General features: G+C 41.5%; 1 protein-coding gene across 16 annotated transcripts in view; it reads left to right on the top strand.

Moving 5' to 3' along the window:
• Nucleotides 1-27,772, top strand: part of MRTFA (myocardin related transcription factor A) — a 224,572-nt gene that overhangs the window by 129,390 nt on the left and 67,410 nt on the right. Inside the window, exon 1 of one of the 16 annotated variants that reach the window (XM_054675838.2) lies at nt 13,119-13,408. The exons of 12 other annotated variants lie outside the window; for them this stretch is intronic. In XM_054675838.2, coding sequence (XP_054531813.1) covers nt 13,198-13,408 — 211 coding nt within the window. In that variant the 5' untranslated portion in view covers nt 13,119-13,197. Of the gene's footprint in view, nt 1-13,118; nt 13,409-24,904; nt 25,105-27,772 lie in introns of those variants that run through there. 3 more of the 16 variants (XM_016939224.4, XM_054675839.2, XM_063807878.1) reach the window with 3 other exon arrangements.

Below are 27,772 nucleotides of genomic sequence, written 5' to 3'. Positions count from 1 at the left end.
TTTTCACATCCTATCAGCATCTGTGATTTATTTGAATTTTTGTTATTTACTTAATCAAATTGGGGACGAATCTAATTGTCTTCAATTGCTGCTAGGAGAAACTTATTTTTCCCTAGAAGCCACTGTGCTAATCTTAGTAACAGTACCTGTGCCCAGGTACTGTTCTACGTACTTTATATATAAATCAACTCTTTTTTTTTTTTTTTTTGAGGTGGAGTCTTGCTCTCTCTTGCTCTGTTGCCCAGGCTGGAGTGCAGTGGCTTGATCTCGGCTCACTGCAACCTCTGCCTCCCGGGTTCAAGCAATTCTCATTCCTCAGCCTTCCTGGTAGCTGGGACTACAGGTGTGTGTCACCATGCCTGGATAATTTTTGTATTTTTAGTAGAGACGGGGTTTCGCCATGTTGGTCAGGCTGGTCTCTAATTCCTGACCTCGTGATCCACCCACCTTGGCCTAAGGTGCTGGGATTACAGGCGTGAGCAACTGCATCTGGCCTAAATCAACTTCTTTAGTCCTTGAAATAACCCAGTGGTTCTTAATCTAGGACAATTTTTTTTTTCTTTCAGAGAGGGCCTTGCTCTGTCACACAGGTGGGAGTGCAGTGGCACCGTCATAGCTCACTGCAGCCTTGACAGGCTCAAGTGATCCCCCCACCTCAGCCTCTCTAATAGCTAGGACTGCAGGCACCCTTCTAATTTTTTGTATTTTTTTTAGAGACAGGATTTTGCCATGTTGCCCAGGCTGGTCTCGAACTCCTGGGCTCAAGTGAGCCCTGGCGCCCAGCTGGGAAGTTTGTTTGTTTCTTTTTTTTTTCTTTTTGAGATAGGGTCTCACTCTGTCACCCAGGCTGGAGTGCAGTGGTGCAATCACTGCTCACTGCAGCCTCAAACTCTCAGGCTCAAGTAATTATCCTGCCTCAGCCTCTGAAGTAGGTGGGACTGCAGATGCATGCCACCACGCCTGGCTAATTTTTTGTAGTTTTTGTAGAGATGGGGTTTTGCCTTGTTGCCCAGGTTGGTCTCGAATTCCTGCGCTGAAGTGATCCACTTGCCTGGTCTCCCAAATTGCTGGTTTTACACGTTTGAACCACCATACCTGGCCAAAGGAGAAGTTTCTAAGATTGTAGTATGCTTCTCTTGGGGCATAGCAGCTTTTAACAAGGTGCCAATGGAGACCGTAATGTATCCTAGTCAGAATTCACCAACCATAATAAGCAGAATCAGCATTTCTTATATGTGGTCATTGAAGAATTAAAATAATGGTGTATTCAGCAATATTTCATTGACATATTTTATAGAGCACTTTTTGTGTGTCACATGTGCTTGCTGGTAGCTAGTACACTCGGTTAGCTGTTTGCTAATAGTATTATGCTACTATATTTTTAAACTCTCCTTAAACAGTGAAAATGGTGATAAATGGGGGTCATTAGTTTTAGAGACATGGTATATAGAAAAACAGTAGTTGATAAATGCAGCAGTCAGAATGAGCTAGTTGAATAAAGTCATGATTCATCACCCCCTATTTAGAGAATTGTTATTATTTGCCTAAGATTCTTAACAAGTAGGTTGGAATAAGTCCCTGAACATCCAACCTCGTTGGGCACTGAAGAAGCCACATCTCCTTCAAATGCCAGTGAGACGTAGATTGTAAGATATTGGGGATAAATACCACAGTTTCTTAATAGTAAAGAGCTGGGTGTTCAGTTCCCATTAATGTGTAAATATTGCATAAAACTGAGTTATGTTGGGAAGTATAAGTGTGCATCTGTGCACAATCTTATTTTCTAGACTACTTGGCAAATTACCTTACCGCAGAGATCATTTTTGTGGGGAAATTCACTACAGTGGGAAGCAGATCACATTCAAGAAGGGATTATATTTTATATACTATATTTTATCAAAGAATTGGTGTCATAATGCACTTTATTTATTTTTTTTTTTTTGAGATAAGAGTCTCGCTCTGTCGCCCAGGCTGGAGTGGCTGGAGTGCAGTGGCACAATCTCGGCTCACTGCAAGCACCGCCTCCCGGGTTCACGCCATTCTCCTGCCTCAGCCTCCCAAGTAGCTGGGACTATAGGCGCCCGCTACCATGCCCGGCTGATTTTTTTTGTATTTTTAGTAGAGACAGGGTTTCACCGTGTTAGCCAGGATGGTCTCGATCTTCTGACCTGTTGATCCACCTGCCTTGGCCTCCCAAAGTGCCTGGATTACAGGTGTGAGCCACCGCGCCTGGCCAATGCACTTTAATAATATAATCTATGTTATATCTACTTTTTCTTTATAATTGTCTTAGTTCATTTTGTGCTGCTGCAACAGAATACCTGACACTGGGTAATTTATTAAGAACAGAAATTTACCTCTCATAGTTCTAGAGGCTGAGAAGTCCTAAGATCAAGGAACCAGCAGGTTTGGTTGTCTTGTGAGGGCTGCATCCTCTGCAGGGGAAGAAGAACGCTGTGTCCTCATATGGCATAAGGCAGAAGGGCAAGCCACCCGAAAGCTGTGTGAAGCCTCTTTAATAAGGGCTTTAATCCCATTCATGAGGGAGGTTCCCTCATAGCCTAATCATCTTTTAAAGGCCTCACCTCCTAATACTATCACGTTGACAACTCCTGAATTTTGGAGGGGACATATTCAAACCATGGCATTACTTATTGAACAGTAAGATTAGCTACCATGTATTGACTACTTCTCTTGTATCGGGCACTTTAAGTAGTTATCTCATTTAACTCCAATAGCAATTCTTTAAGATAAGTAAAATTTTTACTTTGCAAGAAACTGGAACCTAGCTGATAAATGCTGAAGTTAGAGTTTAAACCCTTGACCTCAAAACACCTGACTATTAAACCATGTAGTCTCTTGATTAGATACAGTATGAGAGAGGATAGATAAGACTCATAGATAATTTTTTAACTTCATTTTGACATAAATGTTGATCCCTACAGTCTAGATGTTATCGTTACCAGGGGCTAATTTTGAGTTTGAGGTCTTTCCATTTCCCTTTGCCTGAAAGTTGGCAATGATGATAAATTACTAAGAATTCAGTAATTTGTGAGCATCTGTTGAAAGACAGTGGACTAGATGCTGTGAGTATCTGATAATGTTTATTGAGTATCCATTGCATAGAGCTCTGTTTTATTTTGTGGCCAAAAAAAGTAAACAACATGGCTAATCCTTTTCCTCAAAGAGCTTAGCATTCGGTTGGGGATAGATATAGTCATTATGCTACAAAATAAGAGAAACTTTATCCTGAAGGTACAGCAGGTAGAGGATCAGCTTTTTGAGGCTAATCAGAGAAGGTTTCTTAGAATAGGTAAGTTTTAAGCCATGTTTGTAAGATGATGGACATGAAGGGGTGGCAGGACTGAGTTTCTTCAAAGATACTATATCCAGAGAATTCATTCCAATTTGGAATGTTTCATAATTTACAAAAGAGTGGCATGGCCTTTGTCACACATCTTGAGGTTCATTCTAAGTTGAGGATTCTGATCAAATCCTCTTCAAGTTTCTCACTTACATAAGTAACTGCCTTCCTCTTTCCTTGTCATTTAGATTGCTTACATTTGTGTGGGTGAAGTTTTAAGATCTAGTTTCAGAAAATAATTTTCAGTTCCTTGTTTTCATAAAAATATTAGAATTAGAAGTAATGTTAAATTGTTTTTCACCACTCATCTGGTTTTATTAATCGGAAAAGGTACTGTTTCCTAACAGAAAGGCTGATGTGATGTACTGACTTGTTTGGAACCAGCCATGGCCTAATTTCTGATTAGATATAGCATTTATCTTGAGATTATCTGATAATTTAAGTCTTTGTATTTTTTTAGAGACCAGGTCTTCCTCAGGCTGGAGTATAGTGATGTGATCATAGCTTAGTACAGCCTTGAACTGTTGGGTTCCGGTGATCCTTCTGCCTTAAATTTCCGAGTACCTGGGATTACAGGTGTGAGCTACTATGCCCAGCTACAAGAACTTGAGTCTTAAGAAATTTGAGAAGTCTAGGTTAATTTTTTTTCAGCCACAAAGCAATTAGGTAGTCAGTTATGAATTTTTATATCTAATTTTCAATTATAAAATATTTGTTTTCTTAAAATAATGAACTTATGCAGAGAAGGCTCATCATCCTCAGTTCAGTTTTGAACTTTCTTTACCATTTACATTTAAAGCTGTGAAATTAATTTTATATAAATTTAACTGAATCTTTTGAATTAATCTATGAAGTTTCAGGCAGTTTATTATTTTTTAAGTATCCTGGGAATTTTTTTTTTTTTTTAAACTTGAGACAGTCTTGCTCTGTTGCCCAGGCTGAAGTGCAGTGGCACGATCTCAGCTCACTGCAACCTCTGCCTCCTGGGTTCAAGGGATTCTTCTGCCTCAGCCTCCTGAGTAGCTGGGATTACAGGCATGCGCCACCATGCCTGGCTAAGTATTTTTAGTAGAGATAGGGTTTTGCCTTGTTGGCCAGGCTGGTTTCCAACTCCTGACCTCAAGTGATCCACCTGCCTTGGCCTCCCAAAGTGTTGGGATTACAGGCGTGAGCCACTGCGCCCAGCCAGTATCCTGGGAAATACTGATGCCTTCTTTGCAGTACAGCCTTGATAAAGACTATTTGTTGTTGATCAATAATATTGGAGTCTCAAGCTAAGTATATGTGATAAAGGACACTCCACTCTAAAAATAACATTATGGGCTGGGCGCGGTGGCTCGCACTTGTAATCCCGGTACTTTGAGAAGCCGAGGCGGGCAGATCACTTGAGGCCAGGGGTTCGAGACCATCCCAGCCAACTTGGCAAAACCTTTGTCTCTACTAAAAGTACAAAAGTTAGCTGCGCATAGTGGCACATGCCTGTAATCATGCCTGGCCCCCAGACTACATTTCTGATTTTGTTGACAGTTCATAATGTGGAGAAATTAATTGTCTGGTGACATCTGAACCACTTAAAAAGAGTAAATGGTGATACATTATGGGATGATCACACAGTTGTGGTGAAGCACAAATGAACAGATTTCTAGCCTTGTTAGTTCAGTTCTCCTGCATCTAAAGTGAAGAACCTGCCTTTGTGGTTTCTTTAGACTCTTCTTGATGATACACAGTACAGCTTGGAGGCCTTTAAGCAGAATAGAGCAGAGCAGGGAGGCACAGGTTGTTCAGAAGCTTTACTAGCTGCTGGTTTCCCTGTGCGTAGATGAGGGTGTGTGGGTGTATTGGGGAAGGGGGATGGGAAAAGTGGAGAAGAAGGGGGAGCAAGTAGGTATCCTCTGTGACACTAGGAAGGAAAAAAGATCCTAGCGTTTCCTGGAAGCGTGACAGTTAATCTACAGAGGACTGTCTTCATAAAGGAGATTGTAAACCACCAATAAAAGAAAGCAATATGAAAGAATGTTATTATTTCTCTTTGTAGGCATAGACTTTTACTTTAATGAAGCATAAAAAAAAAAAAATCATAGACTGGGCCGGGCGCGGTGGCTCACGCCTGTAATCCCAGCACTTTGGGAGGCCGAGGTGGGCAAATCACAAGATCAGGAGTTCGAGACCAGCCTGGCCAACATGGTGAAACCCCATCTCTACTAAAAATACAAAAAATTAGCTGGGTGTAGTGGTGAGCGCCTGTAATCTCAGCTACTAGGGAGGCTGAGGCAGGAGAATTGCTTGAACCCTGGAGGCGGACGTTGCGGTGAGCCGAGATCGTACCATTTCACTCCAGCCTTGGGGACAGAGTGAGACTCGGTCTCAAAAAAAAAAAAAAAAAGGACTACTTGAAAATCTTGTCCAGGTTTCCTCTGCTTCTTAAATACTTGTTTTTGGGCTGAAGTGTCACACCTGGTTTTAATACAAAGGGAAATTTATGGGGAAAGTTTAAGTAAAATCAGTTTGACCCTTAAGGTGTCAGGTCACAGAGAAGACATTTTCTTTTTGTGTTTTATGTATGCCTTCAAAATCTTTAAATGACCAGTGTTGCTTTCAGAGTCATTTGTAAGAAATAAACATTTTAAGAGGTAGTTAAAACATTTTTGAAGATGTAATTATAGGGAGGAAGGAGTTTTAAAATTTGGTTAAAAATTGTTTTTTCACAGATAAGGAGGTATTAAAATTTTTAAAAAGTTTTCTTTTGGCTTGAGAAATATCTTAATTTCTGTGCTGCTTTTCTCTTGGAAGGCATAATTACTCAAGTTACAGCCAGTTAGGAAATTCTCCTTTTATCTTGATTTTTCTGTTTCAGAAAGTTCTGCTTGTAGTCTGTGGTCAGTCCATAGTGTGCTCTGGCACCTCTGCTCCTCAGTTTTGTGTTCAGGCTGCTTATCAGTGCTCTGTGTTGTCTGTGTTCTTTAAATGACTCAGTATTAGTCAGAGAATCAGAACAAGGAATCCAGGGAGAGATTGTGGCTGGTTCCCTATTTTGGGTGATAGATTTTATTTAATTTACTAGGTCATGTAATGCAGGCAAGATGTTAACAGTTTGAGAAATCCTAAAGGAATGTAAGTTCCAAGCATGACATCTTTACGAGAAAAACGGTTGCGAATTCACTAAGATGTGAATTTAGAAATGTTAAACAGATCATTTTTATACCTTTCTTTCCCTTTTTTTCTACCCTGTGAATATTTTTGTCTGTGTTGTGGGACATCATTGTCTGTTCTAAAAGTGGAAAATTAATAATAAAATAAAAGGGACGATTGGCTGAACATTCTGTATACCCAACACACTGATTATTGATTGATTGATTAAATTCACCCTAAAACCGTATAAATTTGGTCATATTATCTTTATTTTCAGGTAAGGAAATGAAAGCTCAGAGAGGTTAAGTAACTTACTCAAAACCAGAGTTGGCAACAGGTGATAAGAGCTAAAATTTAAACAAAGGTCCGTCTGATTTCAAGTGCAAATTCCTAGCCACTGTATCATCCTGCCTGTGGCCTGCTCCTGAGAGGTAGAGATCTGCATAGGTCTTGGCCATACAAAAAGACATCTGGTTGGTTGTCTTGGGTGCTTTGATGGTTCATTTGTTTACTGTCTGTGTCTGTCTTCTCCCTCAGCACCTACCATATGCATGACACATACTCAACAAATATTTATTGAATGAGGCTGGGGACAGTGGCTCATGCTTATAATCTTACCGCTTTGGGAGGCTGAGGTGGGTGGATCTCTTGAGCCCAGGAATTCAAGACCAACCTGCGCAACACGGTGAAACCTCATCTCTACAAAAAAATGCAAAAATCAGCTGGGCATGGTAGCTTGTACCTTAGTCCCCGCTACTTGGGAGGCTGAGGTGAGAGGATCATCTCAGCCCAGGAGATCAGGGCTGCAGTGAGCTGTGATCATGCCACTGTACTCCATCCTGAGCTACAGAGTGAGACCCTGCCTCAAAAAAAAAAAAAAAAAAAAAAAAAAAAAAAAAAAATATATATATATATATATATATATATATATATATATATATGAAGTGTGTACCGTTAACTGTGGAAAATAGAAGCATGCTGACATTTTGTTTGGTAAATTTTTGTAAGTGCATGCTATATTTGTAAATATAGTAAAGTGCATTCTTTTTTTTGACACAGGGTCTTACTCTGTCACCCAGGTGCTGGAGTGCAGTGCTGTGATCTTGGCTTACTGCACCCTCCGCCTCTCAGGCTCAAGCAGTCCTCCCACCTCAGCCTCCTGAGTAGCTGGGACTACAGGCATACGCCACTACACCCATCTAATATTTTAAAAATATTTTTTTGTAGAGACTGAGTTTTGCCATGTTGCCCAGACTGGTCTCCAACTCCTGAGCTCAAGCAGTCCACCAGCCTTGGCCTCCCAAAGTGCTGGGATTACAGGTGTGAGCTACCATGCCCGGCCAAGGTACATCTTAAACTAATATTTATCAGGTTTGTTTATGGCATATGTAGCCTTTTACATAAGAAGAAAAGATTTACTACCCCATGCGATTTCCTTTTTTTTTTTTGAGACAGAGTCTCTGTTGCCCAGGCTGAAGTGCAGTGGTGCGATCTCAGCTCACTGCAACCTCCGCCTCCCAGGTTCAAGCGATTCTCCTGACTCAGCCTCCTGAGTAGCTGGGATTACAGGTGTGCACTATCAAGCCTGGCTGATTTTTGTATTTTTAGTAGAGATGGGGTTTTACCATGTTGGTCAGGCTAGTCTCGAACTCCTGACCTTGTGATCCACCTGTTTTGGCCTCCCAAAGTGCTGGGATTACAGGCGTGAGCCAGCCTGACCCATATGATTTCTGAAGATTATTTTCCTCTTCCTCACCAGCCTCTCTGCTGCTGTCTTTGTCCCTCTTTGTTTCCACACTGCTGTCCAAATGACCTTTCTCTATTTCTCTTTCTCTCTATTCTCCATTCCTCAAGTAATTGTTATTTTCATAACTTTTGCTTTTGTGCGTTCCTCTGCCTTTGGTTGGAATGCCCTTCCCATCTTTTTGGTTTGACTTAAACAAAAATGATTTTAGATTTCAGTGCAGGTGCCTTCTCTCCTCCTGGAGGCCTTCTCTAACTCTCCAGCCCCAGCAAGTTCCCCTCTTCTGTGTCCTCATCAGAGCACTTATCATGCTGAGGGATTGTATAAATAGTTACAAGGCTGTCTCCGTTTCTTGAACAGCCTGTAGTGTCAACTCCATTTGGGCAGGTGTTTCACCTTTCTGTGTCCACAACACCTGGTACTTGATAGGCAGACAGTAAGTATTGACAGAAAAATGAAACAAAACAAAGGGTGTAGCTTTTCCAAATCCCACCATAAATCTTAGAGAACCATTCCATTTTAGAGATAGAGGACACCTTGTCTACTCCAGCCACTCCTTTGTAGAGATTAGTAATATTGCTGGAAACCAGGACTCCTGACTCAGCCTGGTGCCCTTTCTTGAGAAAAAGATTTTTGGCTTATTATAAAGACAGTAGTTATTTAATGTAGAAAATATAGAAGATACAGATAAACAAAAGGGAGAAAGAGAAAATAGATTGTTCTATTCCAACCACCCAGATGGTGACTGTGCTTCTACTCTCTCCTGTGCATATATAGAAACATGTATATGTATGTGTTACATAATTGTGTGAGGACAACAGCTCAAATTTACTGAGTGCTTATAGAATGGGCACTGTTTTAAGTCCTTAAAATGCATTTATTATGGATCTGAGGTGAAACTGTTACTTTCATTTGACAGATGAGGAAATGGAGGCATAGAGATGTTAAATATCTCAAGGTCACAGCAGCTGGTAAGTGGTAGAGCCAAAATTTGAACCCAAGCAATCTAGCTGTAGAGCCTTATTATTATTATTATTATTATTTATTTATTTATTTATTTTTTTCCTGAGACTGAGTCTCACTCTGTGGCCCGGGTTGGAGTGCAGTGGTGCAATCTTGGCTCACTGCAACTTCCACCTCCCAGGTTCAAGCGCTTCTCCAGCCTCAGCCTCCCGAGTAGCTGGGATTACAGGCGTGTGCCACCACACCCGGCTAACTTTTATATTTTTAGTAGAGACCGAGTTTCACCATGTTGGTCAGGCTGGTCTCGAATTCCTGACTTCGTGATTCGCCCTCCTCAGCCTCCCAAGTGCTGGATTACAGGCATGAGCCACTGCACCCAGCCAGCCAGTGTACTTTTTTTTTTTTTTTTTTGAGATGGAGTCTCGCTCTATCGCCAGGCTGGAGTGCAGTGGCTTGATCTCAGCTCACTGCAACCTCCACCTCCCCGGTTCAAGTGACTCCTCCCCCCTCAGCCTTTCAAGTAGCTGGGATTACAGGCGACCGCCACCACACTTGGCTAATTTTTATATTTTTAGTAGAGATAGTGTTACACCATGTTGGCCAGGCTGGTCTCAAACTCCTGACCTCAAGTGTTCCATTCACCTCGGCCTCCCAAAGTGCTGGGATATCAGGTGTGAGCCCCCACACCCAGCCCAGACGGTGTACTTTTTTTTTTTTTTTTGAGACGGAGTCTCGCTCTGTGGCCCAGGCTGGAGTGCAGTGGCGCAATCTGGGCTCACTGCAACCTCCACCTCCCAGGTTCAAGTGATCGTCCTGCCTCAGCCTCCCGAGTAGCTGGGACTACAGGCGCCTGCCACCACACCTGGCTAATTTTTTTTGTATTTTTTTTTTAGTAGAGACAGGGTTTCACCGTGATCTCGAGACGGTGTACTTTTTAAAGTATTTATTTAATTTTTATTTTTAGTAGAGATGGGGTCTCACTGTATTGCCCAGGCTGGTCTTGAACTCCTGGGCTCAAGCAGTCCTCTCACCTCAGCCTCCCAAAGTGCTGGGATTACAGGCGTGAGCTACTGTGCTTTGCCAAGCCTGTACTCTTAACTATGCATAATATCTTGTAATCTGCTTTTTAAAAAAAAAAAAAAAAAAGTTGAGATCAGTTTATATGCAGTAATAGTCACTTTTTTAGGGGTACAGTTCAGTGAGTTTTGCTAAAAGGTAAACCACCACCTTTTATCAAGACATATAGATTATTTCCATCACCTCCCAAAATTCCATCATGCCTCTTTGTAGAGTCTCCTTCCCTGTTTCCCAGCCCTTGGCAATCACTGATCTGATTTCTGCCTGTTGTTTTGCCTTGAAGCCTTCTGGCTTCTTTTAGCATAATAGTGCTTTTGAGGTTCATCAGTGTTGTTTCCTGTAACAATAGTTTATTGGGTTTTAAAAAATTGCTGAAGTAGTATTCTGTTAAAGGGGTGTACCATAATTTTTTTTTTTTTTTTTTTTTTAAACAGAGTCTGGTTCTGTTACCCAGGCTGGAGTGCAGTGGCATGATCTCGGCTCACTGCAGCCTTCGCCCCCTGGGCTCGAGTGATGCTCCTACCTTAGCCTCCTGAGTAGCTGGGATTACAGGTGCACACCAGTATACCTGGCTAATTTTTTAAGGTTTTTGTAGAGAAGAGGTCTCACTATATTGCCCTGGTTGGTCTTGAACTCCTTGGGTTCAAGTGATCCTCCTACCTTGGCCTCCCAAACTGTTGGGATTACAGGCATGAGCCACCGCATCTGGCCTGTATATAATTTTTTATTCCATTCACAAGTTGAAGAACACTTTTTGGCAATCACAAATAAAGCTGCTATGAATATTCACATATAGCTCTTTTTTTTAACCTAGTAGTTTTAATGACATATTAATTACAATTAATATAAAATAATAATATCTCTCTTTATTACTAAAGTCACATGAACTAAAAGGCATTTGAGTTTATTTTTATTTTAGAGACAATAGAAAAGCGCTTACTTTTCTCTAAGCCAATAGGTAAGAGCTCTTTAATATAATTTGGTAGTGAAATACCACACACACGTGACACATATAAACCATATAGGCATAGAGACACACAGAAATCTAAGATCTTTCATTTACCAGTTTTCAAATAGTTTCTCTCTCCCACTTTAGACTATCAATTTCGATTACCTGCTTCATTCCCCTGAAGAGTTGTTAACTAGGCAACTCTAAATTCACATTTCCAAAGACACGCTTCTTAGGTGAAACAAGGTAGACAATTTACATCAGGCACAGAACTGAGACCTAAACACTATTATCCAAAGACAATGTACAGTTCTTTATGTGGATGTATGTTTTCACTTCTCTTAGATAAATACTCAGGAATAGGATTACTGGGTTTTATGGTAAGTGTAAATTTAACTTTATAAGAAACTCCCAAACTGTTTTTCTACGTAGCATTATTGTTTTCCATCCTCCTCAGTAATGTCTGGGAGTTCCAGTTGCTCCTCATCCTTGATGACAAATCATTTATTGCTGGTATTCGTATTCTGACAGTAGCCAAGTAACAATCTCCACATGCTCTTGCTGGAAAAATTGTTGCTTAAATTAAGGATTTCTCATGTAAATTTTTCCTCTTTCATTTTCCTTTTCCTTTTCTTTCCACTTTATAAATATTTATTGAGCAGCTTACAGTGCAAGGGATGGACGAGCATCAGTGATTTTACTCTCAAAGTGCCCCTGTTGGCCCTGTGAGTAGAGGTCATGACAGATGATTGTGACACTTTTGATTCTTATACTTTACCTAGTTTCCTAGTGGAACAGATTGATCAGCATAGAGGTTTTCATTTTTGTGTCTCTATACTGCATGCCTCGCTTAGCTTTCAAGTGTGAGGAACCTTGTAGGAAGAAGAATATGGTGGCACATCTGGTTCCAGCTGTGCTGTCAGCCTTAATATCTTCCCCCTTCTGTTTAGGTGGAAATGCCAGTGTCATGGTGGCCTTTGTTTTCATAATTAGCTGGGTAGATTTTTCAGTTGTCTGTTAGTGTAGCTGTCCTGATTTCCTTCCTAATGATTTGAATGATGGGACTGTGACATACAAGGAGTAAAATCAAATGGTGAGGTAAGCTGAGGTCAACAAGATAAGGGTTTGAATCCCAAATTTTGGTGGGTTGTCACTATCGTGCCAATATATTATCTCTGACTCTAGCCAGCATCTTAAGAGCCTATATTGTCTTTCTAAAGGAAAGGTCAAATATATATTGAACTGTATCTTCTTTTAACTATTTTGTCAGCAAAGTGTTTACAAATTGGTGAGAAGTGTCCATTTGTTTTTTCATTCATTGAGTACACTTGCCAGTTAACCATTACGTTTATGGTTCCCACATCAGTACTGTGATAGGACTTTTTTCAAAGTAAATTCTTCCTGAGTTTTTCCTTTGGTACCTCCCCCCTCTGCTTTTTGGTATCTTTTATCTTCAAACATTTTAAAGATGAATGTGTCCAGTAAAATAGTGTTGTGTTATAGCTCCTTGTTCCACTTTGGGTGCAGGCTTTGTACAAGAAGGGAGGGAGGGCAAGAGAGAGAAGAGGGAACCTAGTCATGTGATACTGCTTGTCTGGCAGAAGCCTTTTGGTTCTGAGCAGAGAAACCAACTGTTTACTATTTTGGGTGAATGAGGTTGGTTGGTTGCTATGAGCATTTTCTCTAAGGGAACCCTCTCCTCTTCCAGCTCTACACATTGAAATCATCTCAGTCCTGCTTTTTGGCATTTGGATAGAAGAGGGAGGTGTCTGTGTCTAGGCCCAGTGCTGACGGGAAGAAATGTTTTGCCAGTAGAGTTACTGATTCTGACCTTCTGCTGTCACTGCTTTTAATGCCCCACTCCCTAAGTAAACTTGGGATCTAACTGTTCTTGCAACCCTTTGCACTGTAGAATGAAGTGCCCACTTTAACTTAAAGAGCAGGGCTAATCAGATCTTCGGCAAATAATAAATGGCCTCTTTAAGGAGAGAGGGAAGGAAGAGTGGTTTATTGCAGCATTGGCCTGTGGAGACTCGCATCTCCTCCAGCATGCTGGAGGAGAAGACCAAGATTCATCAGTCCACCTGCAGGATTCTGCCACTCTCGTGGATTGTCCTGAAGCCGAGAAAGGACAGCTATTACTCAGCAGTGTGCCTGACCCATTATCACAGTTTGCGGGAAGGTTCGAGTATTTGTGCCTTTGGGATTTGCATGCTTTTGTTTCCTTTCAAACTTAACTGCTGTCTTTTATCCCAGTCCTATTTCTCTGTAGCCATCCAAGCTTTGACTTTGGGTGGTTTATTCTCCCAGGATTTGTATTAAAGTTTGTTGAGCACCCAACAAATTGATAACTGAACATAGTACTGTAGGGTGCATTTCATGACCTGGTGGAACAGTGATTAGGATGTTTCACTTTCTTACTCCTTTTTTCCCCACCGTGCAGAGCTCATATAGCCAAGCCTAGATTGTGGAATAAGGGAAGAAAAAACTTTTCTTTAATAAGGCGGAATTACTCTTTATGTGGGTCAGATTCAATGTTTTATCCATAAAATGCACTTTGGCCTTAGGTACTATACAAATGGGAGCTATTGATGATCATTTCAGTTTCTTCTGTCTGTTGAATACTTGAAAGTAGATAGATAACCCTTTAAGGTTTATAACACTAAGACATCATAATTTAAAATAAAATAACACTTGGAAGGCTTTTTACTTGTATTGCATCTTAGTTTTGCTTAGGGTGAACAATTTGGACTGGTCTTAACAATATTAAAAGAGTTTGCCTATGTGAACAGCCTTCTTTCATAGTCTTGGTTTGTTTTTTTTTTTTTTTTAAGACAGGGTTTCACTCCTGTGGCCCAGGCTGGAGTACAGTGGCTCAGTCATGGCTCACTGCAACCTCCACCTCCTAGGCCCAAGTGATTCTCCAGCCTCAGCCTCCTGAGTAGCTAGGACTACAGGCGTGCACCACTGCACCCGGCTAATTTTTATATTTTTTGTAGAGATGGGGTTTTGCCATTTTGGCCATGCTGGTCTTGAACCCCTGGCCTTAAGCGATCCTCCCGCCTCATCCTCCCAAAGTGCTGGGATTACAGTCGTGAGCCACCGTGCTCGGCTTCTTTCATAGTCTTATACTGCAGGAAAAGAAAATCCTTTGGGAGTAGAATGGACACATTTGAGTTATTTAGGAAAGTTCACTTTTAAATTTGAGGAAAATTCTTTTAGAAGAGTTCTAGGTTATGAAAAAAACGACAATAGGAGCTTTATCCAAATCCTGTCAAATATGAATAAAAGAGAATTGTCAATATTTTCTTCTCCTATCTTGGAAACCCTAATTATCTACTATCAGAATTTATATACAACGTATAATAATTATGTAAATGCTACTTTTCTAAAAACTTAGACATTTCTTTTGAGTTTTCCAGATTTCTTTGGGATTTTAATAATTTTAACAGGATGATTTGAGCCTGTGGAGTCAGCAATGAATGGACACATCGAAGACGAGATGGAGTGATTATCTCCAGTTTGCAGAGAGAATATTTTTTTTCTTCTTTTCTTTTCTTTTTTTTTTTTTTGAGATGGAATCTCACTCTGTCGCCCAGGCTGGAGTGCAGTGGCGCGATCCCTGCTCACTGCAAGCTCCGCCTCCTGGGTTAATACCATTCTCCTGCTTCAGCCTCCCGAGTAGCTGGGACTACAGGTACCCACCACCATGCCCAGGTAGTTTTTTGTATTTTTAGCAGAGACAGGGTTTCACGTATTAGCCAGGATGGTCTTGATCTCCTGACCTCATGATCCGCCGGCCTTGGCCTCCCAAAGTGCTAGGATTACAGGCGTGAGCCATCGCGCCCAGCTGAGAATAGTTTTAAGAATTGGTTGAGAGGCAGTTGCTTTTTCTTTGAATATCTAGAACTGTTCTGGACTAACGTCAAAGAAACACCATGGCAACATTAAAGGGAAGATTATTTGAGAGGCAGGGGGATAGTGTGGCTTAGGACTTGGGCTGCTACCTTTGACTTTGTAATTCAAAAGATTGTAATGTTCCAGATTTTCAATCTGATCATTAAAAATATCTGTGTTACATGCAAAAAAACCTATAGGCAATAGAGATTCAGGCTTGTGATAAGTAGGATCAGAATGGTAATGTTAGATAACTACCCTAAGCAATTAACTACACTTTTCTGATTTTTTTTTTTTTTTTGCGACAGAGTCGTGCTTTGTCTCCCAGACTGGAGTGCAGTGGCGCGATCTCTGCCCACTGCAACCTCTGCCTTCAAGCGATTCTCTTGCCTCAGCCTCTCGAGTAGCAGGGATTACAGGTGCCCGCCACCACACCTGGCTAATTTTTGAATTTTTAATAGAGACAGGGTTTCACCATGTTAGCCAGGCTGGTCTTGAACTCCTGACCTCAAGTGATCCACTCGCCTTGGCTTCCCAGAGTGCTGGGATTATAGGAGTGAGCCACCATGCCCGGCTACTTTGCTGATTTTATAGTGTGCTTAGAACCTTTCATTTAGAATTCTGTATATTGACTCAGTCTTGAAAGGACTCAAATTATGGGCTGGGTGCAGTGGCTCATGCCTGTAATCCCAACACTTGGGGAGGCTGAGTCTGGGAGGGTCACTTTAGCCCAGGATTTCGAGACCAGGCTGGGCTTCAAAGTGAGACCCTGTCTCTACAAAAAAAAAAAATGAAAAAATTAGCTGGGCATGGTGGTGTACACCTGTGGTCCCAGCTACACAGGAGGCTGAGGCTGGAGGATTGCTTGAACCCAGGAGGTAGAAGCTACAGTGAACCATGTTCACGACACTGCACTCCAGCCTGGGTGACAGAACGAGACTCCGTCTCCATAAAAAAAAAAAAAAAATTTCAAATTATGTCTTCTACAGATACACATTATTTTTTTAATTGCTGTCATTTTGTAAACTGCACAAGAGAAACAGATTTTGCCTCAAATGGTAAAAGTATTAAGAATATCTGATGTCCCTGCTTTTGGGCTGAAGCAGGTGTTCGAGGGACAAAGATCATTCTTCCTTGTAATACTCAAAGATATCCAGTGAAAATGATTGTGTCTTGTGTTTTATTATTATAAATTCTTAATATTTTCTTTTTTATAGCTTTATTTTCCTTATTAATAGACTTTGGCATCAATCACATCTGCATGAATTTTTTTTCAGGACTGAGCCATCATGAAACGTTGGTGTTTTATGATTTTATACAACCTCTGATACAGTATGAATGATGTTAGATCTATGAAAGATCTAACATCAATCAGTATTGGTATTGATATAACACAATATGTTAGCCACAAGCCAAATGTACCCATTGAGATTTGAAATGTGGCTAAAGCAGTGAGGAGCTGAATTATTATTACTTTTTTTGAGACGGAGTTTTGCTCTTGTTGCCCAGGCTGGAGTGCAGTGGCGCCATCTTGGCTCACTGCAACTTCCATCTCCAGGGTTTAAGTGATTCTCCTGCCTCAGCTTCCTGAGTAGCTGGGATTACAGGCGCCCGCCACCGTGCCTGGCTAATTTTTCGTATTTTTGGTAGAGACAGGGTTTCACCACGTTAGCCAGGCTGGTCTCGAACTCCTGACCTCAGTTGATCCGCCCGCCTTGGCCTCTCAGAGAGCTGGGAGGATTACAGGCATGAGCCACTGCACCCTGCTGAATTTTTAATTTAATTAAAAAAAAAAAGAGAGAGATGGGGTCTCACCGTGTCGCCCAGGCTGGACTCAAACTCTGGGCTCAATTCTGTCAGCCTCCCCAAGTAGCTGGGACATGTGCTGCTAATTTTATTTGATTTTAATTAAATTTAAATAGCATGTGTGGCTAGTGGCTGCCATATCTGATAGCACAGTTCTAGACCCTTCCCAGTCTGACCCTAGTCAGCCTTCCTTCTGTTACTCTTTTTCACAAACGTAATGCTCCAGCTAAACTGGGGAGTGTTGGCTGTGACCTTAACCTTGTAGATTTCCTACCTCCAAGTCCTAGCTCATGTTGTTCATCTCTAGTTTATGAAGGCCTTCAGATAGCTTATATGCTGTTGCCCTGTGAAGCTTACCTAATCCCTTTTGTACTCTAGTAATGTATTATCTGCAAACTCTTAAAGCACTTGTAACGCTATCTCTGATTGTAGTGATTTGTTTTTCATTTCTCATATTCTCTATTATATTTATAGATTCCTCAAGGGGCTTATGTGGTTTTGATGGTTGTATGTGTGTGATAGGTTTAAGTTTTTCTTTCTTCTTTTTTTCTCCATGGTGTCTAGCAAAGCATTTTTATACATGGTAGGTGGTTCATATGCATTAGGTGAGTTAATCTACTGAGATTGCTGATTGTTACTGTGCTTCCTGGCACTAGAGGGCAGTATCATATCCATAAGCAAAATATGAGGTATTTATCCCAAAGTGACAGATACGTTTTGAGCACTCTGTCCTAATTCAGTTTTATTCAGTCTCATTAACGATTCTGGCCTCCAGAAGGAACTCACATCTGTTCATTGTCAGTGATATTAATAAATAACCTTTTTCTATAAATATCTTGATTAGATTCAGTGTATGTTGGACCAGGAGATAGTGAGATTCTTTCTGAGAAGAAACTTGGTACATCTGAGAAACACCAGTCAAGGCATTAGGTGTCAGAGATTAATTCCTTGAGGGCAGAAGCCTTTTTGTGGTAGGCAGCTAATATCCCAGTAGTGGTCTGGTAGTCAAGAACCCAAAGTTCTTGGTTTGATCTTGCCAGTGGTGAACTTGGCTAAGTTGCTCTAAGCTTGGCACACTAGTTCTTCTCATTGTGTAGTAGTGGGTATAATGACTAATGACTGCAGTTCTGGCTCATAGGGTCAAATGAGATATGTATGAAAGTAGCTTTGTAAAGTATTATATAAATGTATAGTGGTGTTTTCCTTCTCAGTTCCTGTCATACTTAGTACCAACGCATACACAAAATAAGTGATTACTTATAAATATTTATGACATTAATTTGAAAATTTTAGGTAAGGGATATACTGTGGTAAAGGCTGTACTCACCAAGGCTGCATACACTGAGAGGTGATTATAGTCACAATAGTGGTTAACATATATCCTGTCCTTAGATGTTATTTAGCCTCAGAGTGAACTGTGTGATACACACACAAACACACACAAGTATATATGAAGTTTACACTCTTTTGTTAGTCTCTTGTGTAGTGAATTTATTTTTGTACACCTGCTACCCTTCTCTTTTGTTTGTTTTTGTTTTTTGAGACGGTCTCGCTTTGTCACCCAGGCTGGATTGCAGTGATGCAACCTTGGCCCACTGCAGCCTTGACCCCCTAGGCTCAAGTGATCCTCCCGCCTTAGTCCCCCAAGTAGCTGGGACCACAGGCAAGTGCCACCATGCCCAGCTAATTTTTTTGTAGAGATGGGGTTTTGCCGTGTTGCCCAGGCTGTCTGAGATCAGGTGATCCACCAGCCTCAGCCTCCCAAAGTGCTAGGATTAGAGGCGTGAGCCACACTGCACCCGGCTCCCTGTACCCTTCTTAATACGAACTTAAAGTGTTCGTAATGAGCCAACCGTTGTAAGGTTTTTGGACTTCTTATAAAAAGCCAGATTCAAATACAGTTGTTTAGACAAAAATGTCTTAGTATGGAAATATGCATGAGCATATTTTCCTGCCAGATTTGTGGTTAGAAAAGAAGCAAGTTTTCCTCCTAGAGTGGAAGGAAGAAAAAAACAATAAAGAAAAGAAGCAAGCTATTCAAGAAGAAGGTAGTATAGTGGTAGCTTTTTGTTGAGACCAGTCACCAGCCTGGAACTTTCTTTAGTAAATAATTAGATTCATTGAATAAAATGTTCAGCCGAGCTTGATGCAATCTCATAGTTACAAAACACTCTTGCCAAAGAAAGTTGCAGTCTTAATATCCGTAATCGAATCATTTCCTGTTCAGGCTTGCAGGTGGGGAACAATCTGAAACTGCAGTCCTATAAGATTAGTTATAAAGAAAACGCCTTGGTGGGAGAAGCCTTGATGATAATATTGAATAGACAGCCTAACAAGTGTGGGGATGAAGAAGGTACACCAGGATCCTGGGACTAACCAGATTTAAAGGCGTAAGTCGGGATCTGCAAGCCCACTCCCTTGGGGTGATCTGAATAAAGCTACTCTAGGGCATTCAGGTATGTGCTGAACACACTCGGGCAGTGGGCCAGGCAGATGGCTCATTCCTGCACCGACCTTCGAAGGCCTGCCAGGTTGAAAAGCTACCACTGGGGAGGCATGGCTGTGCTCTAGCAAGAACAAGAACGTGCATTTCATGTAGCATTTGGTCCTTCCCAGTTGAGGGAGATGCCTTAGGACTAGGTTAATCTCTGAGTCCACTTAGGGCTTGGGATGTATTCTCACAGCCCTTGCTCCTCCTCCATCTTAGAGTTTATTTTTACCATCATTGCAACCTCCTCTAAGTGATTCTTCCAGACCCATAGTTAGCCTGTGAGATTCCGCAGTTCTCCTCCCTACTCTTCCCCACCTTGTCTTCATTGAGACCCACATTTTTAGGTTTGACTAAACCTTCCATCTAGGAATAGGTAGGAGGCTAAGCAATTTAGGCCGCATTCATGTATCCTGTCATTTGCTTCACTGCATCTTCATGGCTGTGGTAAAGGAAATTTAGGTGTGATACACTCCTTAGGCTTCACTGCCCTGCCCCCCTTTCCTTTTGCCCTTTTGATTTTTTTTTAATCTGATACTCAGGCTCTCCTCCCCCCTTCACACACCATTGGAGTCTCCTAAGCTATTTCTGTCAGTTTAATGATCCCCAGCTGTTGCCACAGTTCGGGCTGTTTTCATGCCCAGGAGAAGCATCGAAGAGGCAGAGGAAAAGGGGTCTTGTTTGTTGTCTGTCCCACAGTGTGTAAAACAAATAAAATTCATTTTTCTGAAACTACTAGTGAGATTCCTTAGGGATGGATGTTAATACTGGGATGATTTGAAAATCAGGAGGAGGAAAAGTACATGGTAGTATCAGGGACATTTTTAAAATAAGCATTCTGCTGATAGGTGTGGCACTCTGCATCACTCAGAATTATGCTAGAAAATTGAGGTATGTGGTATGGAGGAATTATTTGAACACTTTGCATTCTTTTAGTTTTTTTTTTTTTTTTTTTTTTTGAGACGGAGTCTCACTATGTTGCCAGGCTGGAGTGCAGTGGCGCAATCTCTGCTCACTGCAACCTCCTACTCCCAGATGCAAGCGATTCTTCTGCCTCAGCCTCCCGAGTAGCTGGGATTTACAGGCACGTGCCACCATGCCCAGCTAATCTTTGTATTTTTAGTAGAGACGGGGTTTCACCATGTTGGCCAGGATGGTCTCGATCTCCTGACCTCGTGATCCGCCTGCGTCGGCCTCCTAAAGTGCTGGGATTACAGGTGTGAGCCACCGCACCCGCCTCTACTTTTAGATTTTGAGCTGGAATTTCCCTTCTACTCATGTATGTTGAAGAAGTATCTAAATTAAAAGAATTCTGTAATAGGAAATATATGGAAATTGTTTCTGAAGTATCCAGAAAAGGCATTTATTTAAGTTCTGCTTTAACTTAATGCAGGTTTGTTTCGTAAAATTTTGTGCAAAACCTGCAGTAATGAAATGTTCCATTTGCAAATTCAACCACACAGACTTCAGGAAATACTAAGTTGCGGTACTTATAACATGAACTCTTCTACAGTTACACATACCTTTGCTTTTGAAAAGTCTTTACTAAACCTGGGGGATGTGGAGTGGGAAAATCCTACAGTAGTTAAATGGGCTCCTAATGTATTATAATGATCTGGCTTCTCCTTTATGTGTTTGATCTTGAGAATTTTAACCCATTCCAACAAGTTTAGCTGATTTGTAGCTTTTACGCTCAGACACTACATGAAGTTTAATTTTATGGATTTCATTCTTCCACAGAGAAGACAAATTTTGCTGCAGACTTTATCAAATTTTATTTTTAAATTTTTATCTTTTTGAGTCAAATAGCTAAAATTTTACATCATTTAGGACTTAAGAGTGAGAATTTACTGTTTTTTTTTCTTTATCCATAGAAAACTTGATACATAAACATTTGAATAAGCTTCAGATTGTTTGTCTATCTAATTATCTATCTATCTATAACCCAACCCATATGGTCTAATTTTTAATCACCTTTCTATTCCCTACTGCTTCCCATAGAAAAGGGCCAGGTGTAGTGCCTCATGCCCAATCCCAGCAAAGCCTGTAATCCCAACATTTTGGGAGGTTGAGGCGAGCGGATCACTTGAGTCCAGGAGTTTGAGACCAGCCTGAGCAACATGGTGAAACACCATCTCTACAAAAACAAACCCCAAAAAAGCAAAAATTGGTCAAGCATGCTACTGTGCGTCTGTAGTCCCGATTACTCAGGAGGCTGAGTTGGGAGGACTGATTGAGGCCGGGAGGTCAAGGCTGCAGTGAGCCATGATCGCACCACTGTACTCCATCCTGGCGACAGAATGAGACCTATCTTTTTATTTTAATTTAAAATTTTTTTTTTTTAATTGAGACAGAGTCTCACTCTGTCACCCAGGCTGGAGTGCAGTGGCACTATCTCGGCTCACTGCCAGCTCTGCCTCCTGGGTTCATGCCATTCTCCTGCCTCAGCCTCCCGAGTAGCTGGGACTACAGGCGCCCCCCCACCACACCCGGCTACTTTTTTGTATTTTTAGTAGAGATGGGGTTTCACCATGTTAGCCAGGATGGTCTTGATCTCCTGACCTCGTGATCCACTCGCCTCGGCCTCCCAAAGTGCTGGGATTACAGGCGTGAGCCATTGCGCCTGGCCGAGACCCTATTTAAAAAAAAAAAAAATTACTTTAGGTCTGTCATAGTAGCTCACGCCTGTGATTCCAGCACTTTGGGAGACTGAAGCAGGAGGATTGCTTGAGACCAGGAGTTTGAAACCAACCTGGGCAATATAGTGAGACCCCATCTCTACAAAAAATTTTTTAAAAAATTAGCCAGACATGGTGGAGAGCGCCTGCAGTCCTAGCTATTTGGGAGGCTGAGGTGGAAGAGTCACTTGAGCCCAGAAGTTTGACATTACAGTGAGCTGTGATCCTGCACCACTGCATTCCAGCCTCGGCAAGAGAGTGAGATCCTGTCTCTGTGTTTTGTTTTTTTGAGACGGGCTCACTCTTGTTCAGGCTGGAGTGCAGTGGCACAGTGGTGGCTCACTGCAGTCTGGGTCAACAGGCATACACTACAGGCACACACAACCAGATGTTGTCTCCCTGTGTTGCCCAGGTTGGTCTCCAACTACAGCTCTCAAGTAATCCTCCCACCTTGACCCCCACAAAGTGCTGGGATTATAGGCACAACCCACTGTCCCTGGCCTAATTTAATTTTAAGGAAAACAATTTTTTGTCACTTTTGGTTTGCTCTAGAATGACTACCCTATTCCAAGTTTTGAATCTGTACAACAAAGTTGGGTGCAGAATGTCAGCATCAGTGATACCAGCAGGGATTAGCAAATGAGATTCAAGGCTGCCCATATTTTCTCAGTGAATGGGCAGAACTAATGCAATAAGGAAAATGCTGTTCTTGGTGCCTTTAACTTTGGAAGGGAGTGTTCAGATGGCCCTACCTAAAAGTGCTAAAGGAAGCACATTCCCAGTTGATCTCCACCCTGTTCAGGCATCTGGTGCAAGTGCATGCTATGCCCAGATCTTACATGATGGAGTTGGTTGCACATTGCTTTATAGATCCTCAGGAAAGAGACTGATGACATTGAAGTAATTGGCACTTTGGGATCTGTTTGCCACAATTAGAATAGGAGGTCACATCAAGGAGGGAGATGAGCAGCTACCCAAAATGAAGTGGTGAGCTTCAGATTTTTGAGGATGTGGGGAATAATTTTTATTTATTTATAGTTATTAATATTTTTATTATGACTGTGGCATAAATGTGATATAGCAGAAAAAGCACAAGCTTTGATATCAGGCCAACCTGTGTTTGAACTCTGGCTCTACCTGTTACCACCTGTGCAGCTTCTTCATCTATGAGATAGACAGAACATATCTCAAATAGCCATTGAGATGAAATGAGTCACCGTAGTAGTACTTCTACCCAGTGACAACACAATGTACGAGCTAAACACATTAGAGTCCTCATTTCTTTTTTTTTTTTTTTTTTTTTTTTTTTTTTGAGATGGAGTCTCGCTGTGTCACCCAGGCTGGAGTGCAGTGGTGCGATCTCGGCTCACTGCACGCTCTGCCTCCCGGGTTCCAGCGATTCTCCTGCCTCAGCCTCCCGAGTAGCTGGGACTACAGGTGCCCACCACTAAGCCCAGCTAACTTTTTGTATTTTTGGTAGAGACGGGGTTTCACCGTGTTAGCCAGGATGGTCTCGATCTCCTGACCTTGTGATCTGCCTGTCTTGGCCTCCCAAAGTGCTGGGATTACAGGTGTGAGCCACTGCCCCTGGTCAGAGTCCTCATTTCTTCTATTTTAGTTTTCTTTTCAAGGCAAGCCTTTTCTCAGTGCCTTTGCACTTGCAATTTCTTATGTCTGGAATACTCTCCAGATCATTTTTATGGTTTGTCATATTATTTAGGTTTCTGTCCAAGAGTCATTTGTCTCTTCAAAAGGGCCTTCTCTGTGTACCCTATCTAAAATTATCACCACCCCTGTCACTCTCTGTTCTCTTGTTCCACTATATTTTTCTTCACATAATGTACTCCCTGAAATTATAATACGTACACCTTATTTATTATGTTTTCCCTGCTAGAGCATATGTTCTATGAGGGCAGGGACCTCATCTGTCCATGTTGTTGTTTTATCGCCTATAAATATTGACCTTATCTGTTCATGTTGTTTTATCACCTATAAGTATCACCTATACATATTAGTTCAATAAATGAATGAACGAGCCAACTGACAATCTTCCTAGTGCCCGAAAAGAACCTGTGGCCGAATGCAGGAAGGAAGTTGTACCAGGAAGCAAATGCTCTCTGCTTTTGTGGAGTGGATGTTCCCACACTGAGAGCCAGATAGGCAGTAGTCCTGTGACGTCCTCTTACGTCCTTTTAGACTTCTTCCTGTCTCTCTGTCTGGGAAGAGCCCCTTTGACCTTTATTTAGTATTTGTTGTTATTTTTTGAGACAGGGTCTCACCCTGTTGCCCAGGCTAGACTGCAGTGGCATAATCATGGCTCACTGCAGCCTCAACCCCTCAGCTTCCGGAGCAGCTAGGACTACAGGCAAGGGCTACTACACCTGGCTAATTTTTTTAAAAAATTATTTTTTGTAGAAATGGGGGTCTCCCTGTGTTGCTCAGAAAAGTCTTGAACTCTGGCCGGGCATGTTGGCTCATGCCTGTAATCCCAGATACTCGGGAGGCTGAGGAAGAAGAATCGCTTGAACCCGGGAGGCGGAGGTTGCAGTGAGCGGAGATCGCGCCACTGCACTCCAGCCTGGTGACAGAGCAAGATTCTGTCTCAAAAAAAAAAAAAAAAAAAAAAAAGTCTTGAACTCCTGGGCGTGATCCTCCCACCTTGGCCTCCCAAAGTGCAGGGATTACAGGTGCAAACCATCATGCCCAGCCTGAATAACCTTTAGATGTGACCACCGTTATCCTGTTAAAATCTCGATTCCTTTTGGAATTAGAACATAAGCATTGTTTTCAGTCTCCAGAGTTCTACTGTGTCATATACTCTACATGTTCCATACTATTCACTGAAATCACCTGGATTTTCCCCTAGTTAGTAAGTATGTAGATCACTTTTTTCCATCCATATCAGCATGTCATGCTGATAACACTATCAATATAGTGTCATTTTAAAGCAGAGGAGTGGGGGTGCAGTGTTTCATCATGACTGTAATCCCAGGAATTTGAGAGGCCAAGGTAGGAGGATAACTGGAGGCCAGGAATTCAAGGCCAGCCTGGGCAACAATGCAGGACCCCATCTTGACAAAACATAAAAAAAAAAAAATAAACATACAGAGAACTGGTGTGTTTTATGAGAAAAGAGAGGTGGTTGAAGATTCAGGCTATACATTCAGACAGAGCTGGGTTCCAATTTCTGCTCTACCTTTTACTTTATGACCTTGAGCAAGTTGCTTAATCGGTCTAAACCTCAATCTCCTCATCTACAAAATGGTATAACAGTTGTATCGTCTGCATAGCTTTGTTGTGAGAATTAAATAAGATGATGCATGCATGTTTACACCATTTTATAAGTTATTACACAATATAGAGACCTTTCACTTGCATATTTTAGTAAGTTAGATTTTCATAAGCTTATTCTTTGAAAGTTACCTGGTTAGATGTATAAGTTGCCCAGGTTTACCAGCCCAGGAACCTACTTCATTAATCAAGAGCCTTCGTCCTTGACAGTATTCAGATTAAATAGAAGATATCTATTATATTTTGGTATTATAAGAGTATTCCTTATCAGAAATGTTTGAGACTACAGGTGTTTTGCATTTTGGATTTCTTTCAGATTTTGGAATATTTGCATTATATATTTGCTGGTTGAACATCCATATCTGAAATCTGACATGCTCCATTGAGCATTTCCTTTGAGCACCATGTTGATTTACAGGAATCATTTATAGGAATTGATAATTTCTTTCTCTCCAAGAGATGGCAGCATTTCAGTTTGAAAAACCTGACATTTGTTGTGTTTCATAATTGATTCATCAATTTTTCTAAAGCTAGAGGCAAATCCATGTTTTTTATTTTATTTTATTTTTTTAGGAGCAGAGGTTTAATAGGCAGAAGAAAGGGAAAGGAAAACAGCTCTCTCTCGTGAGAAAGAGGGGACTTGCGAGAGGAAAGGCCGGCCAGCAGCAGCGGATGCCCCAGATTTTATAGTCGGGTGTGAGGAGGTGGTGTCTGATTTACATAGGGCACACAGATTGATTTGATCAGGTGTGATGTTTACATAGTGAGTGGGGAAGGCTGGTTGCCCCACCCTAATCTTACTATGCAAATGCATTCTCCCCTTAGCTGGCGCCATCTTGTCTGCTCCTTACTGTATATGTGGCTGGCAGAGAAGGGAAGGTGGAGCCTTCATTTTGAACATGATTAGTTCCAGGTAGTTCTTTCCTGCTGGCATTCACCCGTGCAAGCGCTCAGCTTGCTTATCTATTTCAGCAGCTCAACTTTACAGGCTGCTCTTTGTTAGAAAATGATTTGGGGCTGCTTTTCATTAAAAAGGAAAACCTTACTGAGGACTTCCATACCCTCCCTATCTGCCTAAGTAATTTCTTAACTCCTGTATCATTCACTCCTCTGGAATGGTAATGCTAACTGCTGTTAGGGGGTGTTGGACAACTCTTTCTGGCTCCTTCCTGCTGAAAAGGGGCATTGTGTGTGGAACAGCAGCTAGGGCTCCTCCTGGGGTCAATCTAAGGGTCTTCAGATGAAAGGTGTGTCCATGTGTGATTCGGTGTACAGCACCATTTGGAGTTTGATTGCTGTCGGAGCCATTCCGATGGGTTGTAACACTGGTTTGCCTCCAGCAGATGTTGCATGTTGTAACAATGAATGTTGTACCTTGGTATCCCAGACGAGGTCCCCAGTATGAAGTGGCTGTGTTGTCTGGGGTAAATACTTGAGATTCGTCGTCTCACGCCAAGAAAATTTAGGACATGGACACATACGAGGAGTTTAGGAGTGGAGGTTTCATAGGCAAAAGAAAGAGAAGGAAAGAGAAAGGGAAACAGTTTGCTCTCTAGTGAGAGAGAGGGGACTTGCAAGAGGAAAAGGCCCTCCGTGGGTTTTGAAAATAAACTTTATTTGGAATGATTTTAGACTTAGAAGAAAATTACAAAGATAGTACGGAGAGTTCCTGTGTATCCTTGATCCAGTTGCCCCTAATGTTAGCATCTTACATAACTATGGTACCTTTGTCAAAACTGAGAGATGAACATTAGTACATTACTGTTAAGTAAACTCCAAACTTCATTTGGATTTCATTCGTTTTCCCACTAATGTCGTTTTTCAGTTCCCAGATCCAATCTAGGATACCACATTGCATTTAATCATAAGATTTGTAGATGGTTGGTCAATAGAATCCCAAGGAGAATTTACTTTCCTTTCTTCACCCCCACTTCCTCCTTTTTATCTTAACTTTGGATCTGAAGCTCAAGAATTTCAGCAGCTCGTTTCTCTGGCAAAAGATAAATGGACCTTTCTGGATCCTTTAACAACTATTTTGGTATTGATAGCTTAGAATTTCAAGAGCATGCTTTTTTGAACACTCAACTGTATATTTGATTTTAATAATGAATGGGTACTGATTCTTCTGCCTCTCTCTGAAGCTTGCTCTTTATAATTACCAGAGCCTGCTTCACTGACTACATGTTCCTAAACTGCCTTCCAAAGAAAAATAGTTCCCTTTCTTTTTGTTTCCCCTTTCCTTTTTCATTCCTTTCCCTCCTCTCCTTCCCCTTTCCTTTACCCTTCCTTTCATCTCTCCGCATCCCCCACCCCCGACCCCCACCAAGAACAACTTGGGATGTGATTTAAATAAGCGTGGCTTGATATAAGATCATTTTACCTTGCA

This window comes from Pan troglodytes, chromosome 23 (genome assembly GCF_028858775.2).
Source record: "Pan troglodytes isolate AG18354 chromosome 23, NHGRI_mPanTro3-v2.0_pri, whole genome shotgun sequence".
Taxonomy (NCBI): domain Eukaryota; kingdom Metazoa; phylum Chordata; class Mammalia; order Primates; family Hominidae; genus Pan; species Pan troglodytes.
Note: the sequence above shows the minus strand (reverse complement) of the source record. Positions and strands in the feature narration are given on the sequence as shown.